At 33.6% G+C, this 12,498-nt stretch overlaps 2 protein-coding genes across 2 annotated transcripts in view; one reads left to right on the top strand and one right to left on the bottom strand.

Annotated features, from left to right (window-relative positions):
* Positions 1-561, bottom strand: part of Rchy1 (ring finger and CHY zinc finger domain containing 1) — a 16,690-nt gene extending 16,129 nt beyond the window's left edge. The window contains exon 1 of the mRNA XM_015499294.2: positions 108-561. Within this exon, the coding sequence (XP_015354780.1) occupies positions 108-197 (90 nt within the window). The 5' untranslated portion in view covers positions 198-561. The remainder of the gene's footprint in view (positions 1-107) is intronic.
* The window catches only part of Thap6 (THAP domain containing 6), a 16,322-nt gene continuing 4,141 nt past the window's right edge, over positions 318-12,498 (top strand). Inside the window, exons 1-4 of the mRNA XM_015499295.2 lie at positions 318-429; positions 1,328-1,430; positions 2,774-2,981; positions 6,525-6,650. Of these exons, the coding sequence (XP_015354781.1) occupies positions 1,351-1,430; positions 2,774-2,981; positions 6,525-6,650 (414 nt within the window). The 5' untranslated portion in view covers positions 318-429; positions 1,328-1,350. The remainder of the gene's footprint in view (positions 430-1,327; positions 1,431-2,773; positions 2,982-6,524; positions 6,651-12,498) is intronic.

Below are 12,498 nucleotides of genomic sequence, written 5' to 3'. Positions count from 1 at the left end.
CAAACAGCTCAACCTCAAACAAATCTTAAGCCTAACTGCTTTGCCCATCGCGTCCCCAGCCTGACCCAGCGGAAGCTCGTCGGAGAAAAGCCCACTGAAGTCGTCACCTTCAGGAGACATCCTCTGTCATAGTGCTCGCAGCCCCGCTGCCCTCGCTCTTGGCTGCGGACGCCATCTTCCTGCGCAGTTGCCGCCATCTCCTCCACCTCCCCTCACACTCCGCAGACCCTTCCCCCGGGTGGAAAACCACGCCCAGAGAAGAAGCGTCGCTCGGATCCCCCTCCCAGCCGCAGCTGACACCAGAATAGATATGGCGGCCGATCACGTGACCAGGGGCAGCCGGATTTCCGGTTCCCGGGGCTATGGGGCGGAAGCGAAGGGAGACGCAATCTCCGTCTTCTACATTAGTCGTCGTCTTCGCTGCTAACGGTAATAACTCTTAGATTAGCTCTTTTCCCTTGGCGTCGCCGCCCGCCCAGATCCCGGGGCGTAGTTCGGAGCGAGGAGGACCGCAGCGGCGCAGAGACGCCTGGTGGCCCCTGAGGAAGGGACGGTCTCCGGCCGCATCCGCACCTGTGACTTGATGGCCCCTCCCTCTCACCCTCGGGCGGCGGAGCGCCTCGAGAAAGGGGCGGAGCTCGGCCCGTGGCGGGGCCCAGAGCTCGCTGCTGATGAACTGGAGCTGCTGCTGCCCCACGTTCCAGTCCCTTTTCTTGCTGTTTCATTCTTTCAAAATATGCATTAGCATTTATCATGTGCAGGTCACCAGCCAAGACGTGAGGACAAAAAGTGAAAAACAGTAGGCATGCCTGCTGTTCCTTGATGGAACTGACAGCGAGTGGGGTTAAAAGACAATCAGAAAATCCCTGCAGTAATGTAAGATTTTTAATTTGGAGAAGTAATGTAAGGAAAAGTGTGTATTCTGAGAGATCTGATGTTAGAGGGGATCTGCCTTAATCCAAGTGTCAGGGAAGATTTCCCTGGTGAGGCAGACAGGAGCTGAAAGATGAGTAGCAGATAGTATGCCAGGAGTTAGCAAAGGCTTAGGGCAGACAGACTCTGGGCCTGTAAGGAGATAGAAGGAAAATGTATATGTCTACAAAGATGAAATCATACTCTCAGGGGATACAGATAAATATGTTCTATTAATAAAATGCCAAGCCCTTAGAAAATTTTATGAGCAAAGTTGCAGGCAGGTGTTGGATAAAAATACTTGCCTTTGGCTTTCTTATATGATTTCTTGTTTCCTGGAATGTATTGGGAAAGGTAAATATGTTCCCCTTTATCTTTAAAGTTACTAACTCTTACTATTTTAATTTTCTTTCAGTTCTGTTATGAGTTGCTAAAATCATGGTGAAATGTTGCTCAGCCATTGGATGTGCTTCTCGCTGTTTGCCAAATTCCAAGTTAAAAGGACTGACATTTCATGTGTAAGACTGCTGTAGTTAAGCCAAGTTCTTTTGACTGTATTAAAATAGACTGTTCTACTTAAGGCTTCAGTTTAGAACTTTAGTTCCCAAGTTCTTTTCTTTTTCTTTTTTTTTTAATATTTCTTTAGTTGTTGATAGACCTTTATTTATTTATACTTGGTGCTGAGAATCCAGTGCCTCACACATGCCAGGCAAGTGCTCTACCGCTGAGCCACAGCCACAGCCCCCAAGTTCTTTTTAAATAACCTTCTAGTTAAATTTGACACCTGTACACTTAAAAGTGTAAATTATAAGTAATTTAGTGTAAAAGTTTTAAGATAACCACCAAGGTATCAGAGACTTCAACAAATATCATCAAACTCATTTTTACTAATGTAATTATTCTGTTTAACATTGTATTTTCTTTAAAGAAGTTTGATGTTTACATGTAGTTTACAATCTGAATGAAGAATCTTAGCTTAAATATATTCTTTTCTATTTAGAAATAGATCAGGCATAGGTTGTAAAATATAAATATGAGTTCAGAGTGAGTGTTCTTAACTGCATTCCAGAATAAACCAAGATGAGCCATATTTAGTATTTTAGCCATTCCTCTGACAGCCATAGGAGAGAAATATAGAATTTAATAATTGTTCAGTTCCTAAAGGTTTATTTTGCTGCTTTTGTGCCAAGCACCATACTGTTTTTCTAGAGAAAGAACTGCTAGCTACTTTGTTAGGTATATAGAAATAATAAATAAGTATGTATACCCTGCTTTATTCCAAAAAGATTTCAACCAGCTTAGAAAATTGGGAAAGACAAAATTATTGGCCTCCAATTCTCTCAAAATATTTCTGATCTACAGAACTTAGTCCTGCAGCTAGCTGTTCTCTGGATGCATTCGCTAAGCATTTATGGACCTGCTCTATATTAAATCCTATACTAAGCAATTTTCTAATGCTGACAGAAGAGTGAATGTAAAAGGGCCCTATTCATGGGAAATAAATTCTGGATATTACTTCAGATAGGAAAAGACCCAAGTGATATTCCTTATCATCTATAGATGAAGAAAATTCTTCAGTTGCAGATCTTACTATAAGGTGCTAAATATCCATTGGAACTTTTCTTCCATATAATCTCAGAAAAATTAAAATGAAGTCCATTTGGCTACAGAATGGTTGGCAGAAAAATCTGGATATTAAAACTTAAGTTACGCAGCACGAATCATAGTTTCCTGAATATTGCAATTCTCAAGAGTAATAACAACCTAAGGAATCAGTTTAGCCACATACATAGAAGACAGATTTAATTCGGGCACATATCAATAGTGTTTGTTTTTAAAATATTTTTGTATTTTTTCCTAGATTCCCCACAGATGAAAATGTCAAAAGAAAATGGGTTTTAGCAATGAAAAGACTTGATGTGAATGCTGCAGGCATTTGGGAGCCTAAAAAAGGAGATGTATTATGTTCAAGACACTTTAAGAAGACAGATTTTGACAGAAGTGCTCCAAATATTAAACTAAAACCTGGAGTCATCCCTTCTATCTTTGATTCCCCATATCACTTACAGGTTTGTGTACAAGATGCTGCTTGTCATCAGTACTCACTTTCCATGGTACCTTGAAGAATTTGCACCACTCTTTGCCTACGTTTTTATTGTTTGCTTATTCATTTGAAGCACATTTTGGGGGGTTTTTAAATTTACAGAGGGCAGCTTTAGCTTTCACGATATATGGTAAGAATATTTTATCAGTAGCCACTCATAAATATTGGTTCATTCCTATAATGTGGTAAAGTGAACTAACTTTAGCAATTGGCATAACTCTTTGTGTCTAAAAAGCAGGGGGTTAACTTAAGAAGGTTGAACAGAAATTCCAAATTAGCAGTCCTCAAGAAATCAAGAGCTAAATTACTTACAGGTCCAAAGTATACTTCCATGAGCAGCCACTACACAGAAATTTAAAGCCTGGATAGGACAAAAGAAAGAAAAAACAGGAGAGAAGGATAAGAACAGAGAAATAAAGGAGAAAAGAGGTCAAGAAAAGAAAATAGAAGAACATTTTTGTCTCCGTGATTGTGCCATGGGTTAGCTGCCTCCTCCCCTCAGTATCTCTCTTTACATAGATACCTGAGAATGTACTTACTTCCAAAAAGTATGGACTGACTGATGGATTCAAATATGGAAAACTCAAAGAAGTATGAAAGGTATTTCCTTCCTGACAGCTAAAAATATTATCCAGACATGCACCTGCTCCCATGCAGTCTTGGTCACTCTCTAAAGCTGGTTACATTCATCCTGAGTGATTAAGTACAGACTGCCTCACTTTCTTCCATGTTAGTAAATGTACAAAATCTTATGCAATTTGCTTTAAAGATTTTTCCTACCAGCAAAGTGTCAGCTAGCTATTAAGTAAGATAATAAATAAGCCATAAGATGCTAACTTTCAAAGATTATTTCTTATAATAGATTTTTCATAATAGGAATTTACATAAAGAAGCAAAAGGTTAAATAAAAAGAATAATCAGATAGTTCAGAAATAATAATGTAAACATTTGGATGTGTAGCTTTCCAGTCATTTGGATGTATGTTTTGTATAAACTCATCTATATTTATTTAGATAATGTTATAGAATTTCAGTGTCCTTTATTTGCTTATTTTATTTTGTGTTTTTTACATTTATATAGTGTTTGCTGTTTCAGGGCACCATTCTAACCATTTTACATATATATTAACTCAGTTAGTCCTCAACAGCCACATGAGGTAAGTGCTGTTGTTATTCTCATTTTATCACTTTAGGAACCTAAGACCCAGAGAGCTGGAATGCCTCCTGTAGAGTTACACAGCTATAAAACAGCAGAGACTAGATTTGAAAATATACATTTGAGTTCTGGAATTCATTCTTTAACTACTGTTCTCCATGATATTAAATACTTTCCCAAACAATGGCTTTCAAACTTTAGTCTACATAAGAGTAATCCAAGGAATTTTTTTAAAATACAGACTCCTATGGCCCACTCCCAGAGAACTTAATTCAGTTTCTTTGGGTTGAAGTCCAGGCAACCGTACTTTTTAACAAGCATCCCACGTGATTGTACTGCAGATTATGATCCCATTTTAAGAGAAATCTATGTAGAATATCATTCTTTTTAATTTAAGTTACATATGTGTATGTGTATGTGTATGGAAAAATGAACACACTCTAAATGTGTAAATCACCAAGTTTTCACAGAGTAAATATACTCATCAAGCTCCCCTCAGACAAAATACAACACAGAAGCTTCCCTTATGGTCTTCCTGAATCACTATCCTCTCAGAGGTAACTACTATCCTGACTTCTATCATTATTGGTTATATAAATGGAGTCCTACCTACAGGTTGTACTCTGGCTTCTTGAGCTCAATCTTTTATGTGATTCATCTATGTTGCATGTGATATTTGTCCGTTAATTTTTGTTGTTATATAGTATTCCATTATATTAATAAACAAATTTCTCCATTCTGTTGGTAAACATTTGAATTCTTTTTTTCATTTTGATGCTATTGTAAATGCAACCGTGAACATTTTTGTTCAGGTCTTTTGGTGGATTTATGTACACATTTTTTATAGAATACATGTGTAGATACGTCTGTTAAAAATGAGACTTGCTGTATCCTGGGATGTGTATGTTTAATTTAAATAGATATTGCCATAGTTTTCCAAAGTAGTTTCACAAATTTACAGTATCATCATATAAAAGTTCCTTGGATTCCTCTTGCCAATATTTGGTAGTGTCAGCTTTATAGCTCATATTTAATGACCATAGAGCAGTTAATCCTGCATATAGGCACAATAGTTTATATAATCAAGCCTCACTATTGCATATAGGCTATCATGTAACAGCAGGGAAATGAATATTATTGAAGTGAAATTTTTATTCTTATCCTTATTTTATTGAACTAAATTCCTGGAAATGAAGTTAAGTCAGGATTACGTAGGTTTTTAAAGCTTTGCTCTTGATACATATCTACAAAGACTCACTATAAAACTTACACCAGCCTACTGGCTATGCCAGTGTGTCTACCCCCCTCAATTCTTAGTATAACTTATTTTATTAACCTTTGTGAAAATTTGATAGGGAAAAAAATGAAATCTTAATGTTTTAATTTATCTTTGAATGTTGGTGATTTCTACATTTTTTTTCATGTGTTTATTAGACATTTATATTTCTTATATGAGTTACTTATCCAGGTCCCCTTGTATCTTTATCTTTTTCTAAGCTATTCTTTGAAAACATTGAGAATATTAATCCTTTAGCTGATATCTATGTTGCAGCTACCTTTGTTTATCATTAGTTCTGATTATGGCATGTGTTTATTTTGTTTTGATTTTTCAATTCAAACTTTTTTATATAGTCAGTTGAATATAATTTCTTGTGTTTTATGATTTTAGCCTCTATCTTAAGATGATATAAATATTCCCTACATTTTGCGGGGGGCACCATATTGTTTAACCTTCAAACAACGTAAGAGGTGACAATTTCTGATACCAAACCATGCAAGTAAGAAGAACATATTCCCTACATTTTTATAGTTCCTCATGGTTTTCCTTTTTACATAAATTTTCAGTACATAGAATTTCATTGTGGTTTGTTGTATATAAAAGATATAACTGCTTTTCTTCAGTCTAACACTCTCCCAACTAAGTGATTTCAGCACCCTTTTTGCTTTTCTTAACTGCTTGATTTTTACAATGTGATTTATAACCTTTTTGTACTTATTTAGAATGCCACTTTCATCCTAAAGGCATTTATGAACTTGATCTACTTCTAGATTTTTCTGTCTAGTTCTAAGAAAGCACACTATTTTAGCTATTATCACTGTGTATTGTGTTTTTATTGGCTGGTAGAGCTCATTCCTTCTCATCACTCTTCATTTTTTACAACAGTTCGTTTCAAGATGAACTATCGCATTGTTTTCAGGAAGTCCTTTTAAAGTAATCTGAGTGGAATTTGTTGACTTCTAAAAGCAATTTTCCATGAAAATAAATGTATTTTTTTCACTACACAAAGTTAAGAAATAAGAAATTGAGAAAACATAGACTGTCTCAGTGATTGTTACTAACTATTCTTAACAGGAGAAAAGAGAAAAGATTCATTGTAGAAAAAACTTCACCCTCAAAACCCTTCCAGTCACAAACCACAGTCACCAGCTTGTTGGTGCTTCCTCATGTATTGAAGAATTCCAATCCCAGTTCATTTTTGTAAGTAAAATTGCTTACTGAACTAATGTTAATACTTTCAAGATGAACGTGTCCTATCCATTAAAATCAGACTTTTTCAGAATCTTGGCAAAAACTGGGGATTTAAGTGTTTCCGTATTTTTTAAATACGTAATATCTCCAAATAATATTGCTTCCCAGGGCCATTGTAATTTATATGTAGACAGAGCAATGTAGAAGTAGTTAATCCTTTGGTTACATAAATATGTAACCAATTCAAAGAATGCTCTCACAGGGATATTTCTACCAAGAAAATAATTCTTAAGTATATGTTTTCTGTACGGAAATATCTAATAAAAATAGCTATGTCATTAGATTTCCTTGGGGGGGGGAGCCATACACATATAAAGATTCAAGCTTACATTGATTTATTTGTTGCCTTTTTATGTTACAGTCAGATCTAGAATATAAATTTGTCTTACTATAGCTTTATAGTAATTCTTAAAACCAGGCAGTATTAGTTTTTACACTTTATTCTTTTTCAAAAGTTATTGTAGCTATCATGTATTCTTTTTAGGCATTTTTATGTGAGTTATAGAATTACTTTGTAAATTTCTACAAAAAAAAACTGCTAGAATTTTTACTAGTTTTGTGTTGATTTTATAGATCCATTTGGGAAGAATTGACAATAATAGTCTTTCAACACGTGATCTCAGAATATCTCCATTTATTTAGGTCTCTCAGAGTTGTATTATATTTTTCAGTACATAGGTATTCCACTTTGTCAGATGTATCCCTTAGTATTTCTTTTGGATGCTGTTATAAGTGGCATTTTGTTTTTTGCTGCTAGAATGTGGAAATATAATTGATTTTCCTGTATTGATCTTGTATCTAGCAAACTTGCTGAACTCATTAATTATAACAGGTTTTTTGTAAAAGTTATCAGATTTTATAGAGATTAACACAGATCATCATATCTTCTGTGATTAAAGAGCATTGTAATTCTTCCTTTCTAGGATGCCTTTAATTTCTTTTTCTTGCTTTATTGTACCACCTCGAACCTCTTGGGCTATGATGGATATAATTATTAAGACCTGATCTCAATGCCTTGTTCTTGATTTTAGGAAGAAGGCACTTATTAGTCTTTCACTGTTAAATGTGATCTAGCTATGTTTTTTATAAATGCTTTTTATTGGGTCCAGTGCCCTTTCGTTCCTAGTTTGCTAAGCAGTTTTATCAGAAATGGTTTTCAAATGTGAAACCAACCTTTTATTCATGGAATAAACCAAGTGGTGATGCATTATCCCTTTTATATATTGTTCAAGTTCAACTCAATATGTTAAATTTTTAATTTTTTTTTTTTTTTTTGGTACATACAGGAGAGAGATATAACCTGTAGTCTTTTTTTTTTTCTTCTTCTTGTAATATATTTGTCTGGTTTCAATATTAGAATATACCTCAAAAAATGAGTTGGAAATATTGCCAACTTTTTCAATTTGCTGGAAAATTTTGTGTACAGTGATACTATTTCTTCTGAAAATATTTGATATACTCTTCCATTGAATCTGTCTAGACTAGTGGTTATTCTTTATAAGGAAAGAAAACTTCTTTAGTAGCTGTGATTTCCAATGAATTTATCTATTCATCACAGTTATTCATAACATTTACTTATTACTCCTTTTAATACCTATAAAATCTTTAGTGATGTCATATCTCTCATTTCTGATCACTTTTGGTAATTTATTTCTGTTCTTTTGTGTTATTGATCAGTCTGCCTAGAGATGTAACAATTTCATTGACCTTGTCAAAGAACTAGCTTTCATTTTCTTTCTTCCTCACTGATTTCTATTCATCTCTGTTACTTCCTTTTTTGTACTTATTTTAGTAAAATTCACATCTTTCTAGTTGAAGTAGAAGCCAAGTTCATTGTTGAGTCTTTTTTTCTTTCTAGAGTAGGTATTTCATATGATAATTTCCTGCAGTATTGCTTTAGTGGTATTGATTACTCCAAAGCTATGGTGTTCCACAAATTTCTTTGTTTTTCATTGTCATTTTCAAATTATATTTTAACTTGTTATTTGAACCATGGGTTATTTAGAAATGTATTATGTAGTTTTCATTATTGAGAAATTTACCAGATATCATTAATTTCTAATTTAATTCTATTATGGTCAGAAGATGTACATTGTATAGGTTGAACATTTCTAAACTTATTGAGATGTATTTTATAGCCCAGAATATGGTCTGGCTTGATAAATGTTCTGTGTCCATTTGCAATGGATGCTCATTCTGCTGGTGTTACCTGGAATGTGCTATAAGTTTCAATTAGGTCAAGGTGATGGATGGTGTTGTTCAAATCTTCCTAATTCTTACTGAATTTCTGTCTGTTTTATCTGTTTTTGAGATAGGGATGTTAAAATCTTCTCAGATAATTGTGGATTTGTGTAATTTTCCTTAGAAGTTGTCAGTGGTTTTGTATGTTATACTTTGCAGTACTGTTATCAGGTATATAAACATTTAAGATTGCTATGTTTTGATAAAATAAGCCCTTTATACTTAAGAAATGACTTTCATTATATCTGGTAGAAGACCAGGTCTGAAATTTACCTAGATAATTTAATACCCACTGTAGCTTGCCTTATTATTGTTGTTCTTGTTATTTTTGAAGTGCAATATTTTTAGGCAGGATACACTTTTGAATCTTGCTCTTTTTATAAAATCCAATCTGATCTCTGCCTTTTTATTTGGGTTATTTAGACTATTTTTACTAAATGTGATGGTTGATATAGTAAAGATTAAATCTGTCGTTTTCTTATTTCCTATTTGTTTCTATTCCTTTTTTCTCCCGTTTTCTTCTTTTCTATCCTCTTTTGGATTAATTCAGTAATTCTTATGGTTTTATTTCATCTTATTTTTTCACTCACAATCTGTAATTCTTTGTTTTATTTTAGTAGTTGTTTGTAGGTTTGTAACAATACATCTTTACCTTATCACAGGCTACATTCAAGTAATAGTGCATTTACATGTAAATATACATATGTGTGGATATGTATATGCATATATATATGAATATTATTATAGTATACTTGCAGTTCTCTCACAGTCCTTTTGCTGTTGTTGTTTTTACCTATGCTACTATGCACTGTATTGTTACTATTTTTGTTTGAACAATAAGATATTTTTTAAAGATATTTTTTAAAAAATAAGAAAAAAATCTTATATGTTCATGTAGTTCCCATTTTCACTGCTTTTCAATCCATTATATAAGTCCGTATTTCCATCTGGTATCATTTTGCCTGAGGGACTTATTTTAACATTATTTATGATACATGTATGCTGGTAACATTACCTCAGCATTTCTATGTCTGAAAACATCATTTTTAATCTTCATTCTTGAAAATTACTTTCACTATATATTTAATTCTGGGTTGATAGTTTGGGGTTTTTTGTTTTTAGAGCTTTTAAAAATGTTATTGCATTGTGTCCTCATGTGTATTTTTTCTTTTTTAATTTTTTTTAAGTTTTTGCTGAACCTTTATTTTTTAATTATTTATATGCAGTTCTGAGAATCAAATTCAGTGCCACACACATGCTAGGCAAGTGCTGTACCACTGAGCCCCAACCCCAGCTCCTCACATGCATTATTTCTAATAAAAAAAAAAAAGCTCCTATTATATTTTTTCCTTCCTTTTTTTTTTTTTCTTCCTCCTTTTTGCCTTTTTGCTCTTCTTGGTTTAGCTTTGTCTTGGTTTGTTTCTTGTGCTTGGGTTTGTACTTATTTCTTGAGTTGTTGAAGGGTTTTTGTTTTTATTTTTAATCTGAGCTCATATTTTCTATCAAATAGGAAAAATTTTGGCCACAAATATTTCTTCTTATCCCAACTTTCCTTCTCCTTTGGGGGAAATATATATATATATTTGTTTTTATATATTTATGTATTTATATATATTTATTTATTTGTATATATTTTTATTTATTTATTTATTGGGCTATCTGGAATTGTACTACTAGCTGTTCTTTTTTGTTTTGTTTTTTTACTATTACCTCTTTCTCTCTCTCATCCATTCTCAGTAGTTCCTTTTGTTGGATCTTCACATTCACTAATCTTTTCTTCTGAAATATCTAATCTGTCACTTTCTCCAATGTATTTTTCACCCCATACATTGTAACCTTTAACCAGGGATGTTCTATTTGAATCTTTTATACATCTTTCACGTCTTTACTTTTTTAATATATGTAATACAGTTTTTAAAATAAACCTTAATTCCCTCCTGTGCTAATAATTAACATTTATATCAATTCTGAGGTTGATTTTCATCAATCAGTTTATCTATTAATGTGGCTAATTTTTTTTTTTTTTTTTTTTTTTTTTTTTTTTTGCTTGTTTATATACTTGGTAAATTTTGTGTGCTGCGTGGTGTGGATTTTAATTTTCTGAATGCCAGATATTTTTGTATTCTCTCTTCTTGAGCATTATTTTTGAATACAGTTATTTAGAAACAGTTTGGTCCTTTCAGATTTGTTTTTCTTGGCAGGATTAGAACAGTGTTAGTCTAGGACTATTCATTATCCATTACAGAGGCAAGATCCTTTCATGTACATTACTCAGTGTTCCGTAAATCTTACAGTTTCGCATCTGGCTGCTGGTGAATAGTATCCATACCCTATGAGCTCCTTGCACTGTAATATTTTCTGATTGTTCTTTCCTCACCCTTGAGTAGTGTTCTCACATGCATGTACTTATCTTACTCAGCACAGTATTCATGGTGAAGCCTCTGAAGATCTCCAGAGTTTTCTCTCTGGGAGGCGTTCTCCTTTCTAGTACTTTCTTCTTAAATTTTAACCACCTTGGTATCCCTGGATATTTGACACTCTCTCCTCAACTCTGTCTGCCAATCTCTGCATGGGTTTCCCCTCCTTATACCGAGACCTACAAACTCAAAAAGCAATAAGCTGGAGCAATCATGAGACTCACCTCTTTGTTTTTCTTCTGTCCACGATAGTAGGATAACTTCCTTGCCCAACATCAATTAATCTTCAGAACTGTCTTTCAAGTCTTTTGGCTATGCATTGTTGTTTTGGGGTAGGAATCAATCAACTCTTTTACTTCATCTCGGCTAGAAGCAAAGAACTGTTCACTAATTTTAATATTAAACATCACCTTTTCAAAATTATAGTAACTGTATAAAATATGTGTTTTTCTCCCATTTTCAAATGAAAATGGGAAAAAAATGTATACTCAGCACACTTAAGCATAACCATAATAAATATTGAAAGGAGTTAAATTATCTCTTTAAAATACCAAGACCAGAGTCCTTTCTAAATACCTAACACACAACTTTAGGACCTGCTCCAGTACTCTTTTCATCTTTTATAAAGTGAAAATTCATCAAAAGTAACTCAGGGCTGGGATAGCTCAGTGGTAGAGCACCTGCCTAGCATGTGTGAGGCACTTGATTCAATCCTCAGCACCACATAAAAATAAGATATTGTGTCCATCTATAACTAAAAAAATTTTTTTAAGAAAAATAAAGAGGATTAAATTATTTTAAAATAGTAACTCAGTTAAAATTTAACAATTTAAATGCATATGATAGATAAAAATTAAGCTTATCATTGCCAAACTTAATGAATGAAAGCTATATAGTTGTAGTGTCATGAAGTTCATAGCAGATATGAACCCCCAGATAAGAAATGCTTCCCATCCAAATGTTCTGTACTCATGTATATCTAACCTTAGGAAAAAGAGAAATCTAGGCACTCTGATTTTTGTTACTACCCCCATCCTCTTCCTGTATTCTTTAAGCCTTCAAGTATCACCAACTTAAAGACCTCTACACTTCATAAATGAAGAAACAACTGAAGCCTAGTAATAAGCTTTTTTTTTTTG

This window comes from Marmota marmota, unplaced genomic scaffold (genome assembly GCF_001458135.2).
Source record: "Marmota marmota marmota unplaced genomic scaffold, marMar, whole genome shotgun sequence".
Taxonomy (NCBI): Eukaryota; Metazoa; Chordata; class Mammalia; order Rodentia; family Sciuridae; genus Marmota; species Marmota marmota.
This window is presented reverse-complemented; position numbering and strand designations above follow the sequence as displayed.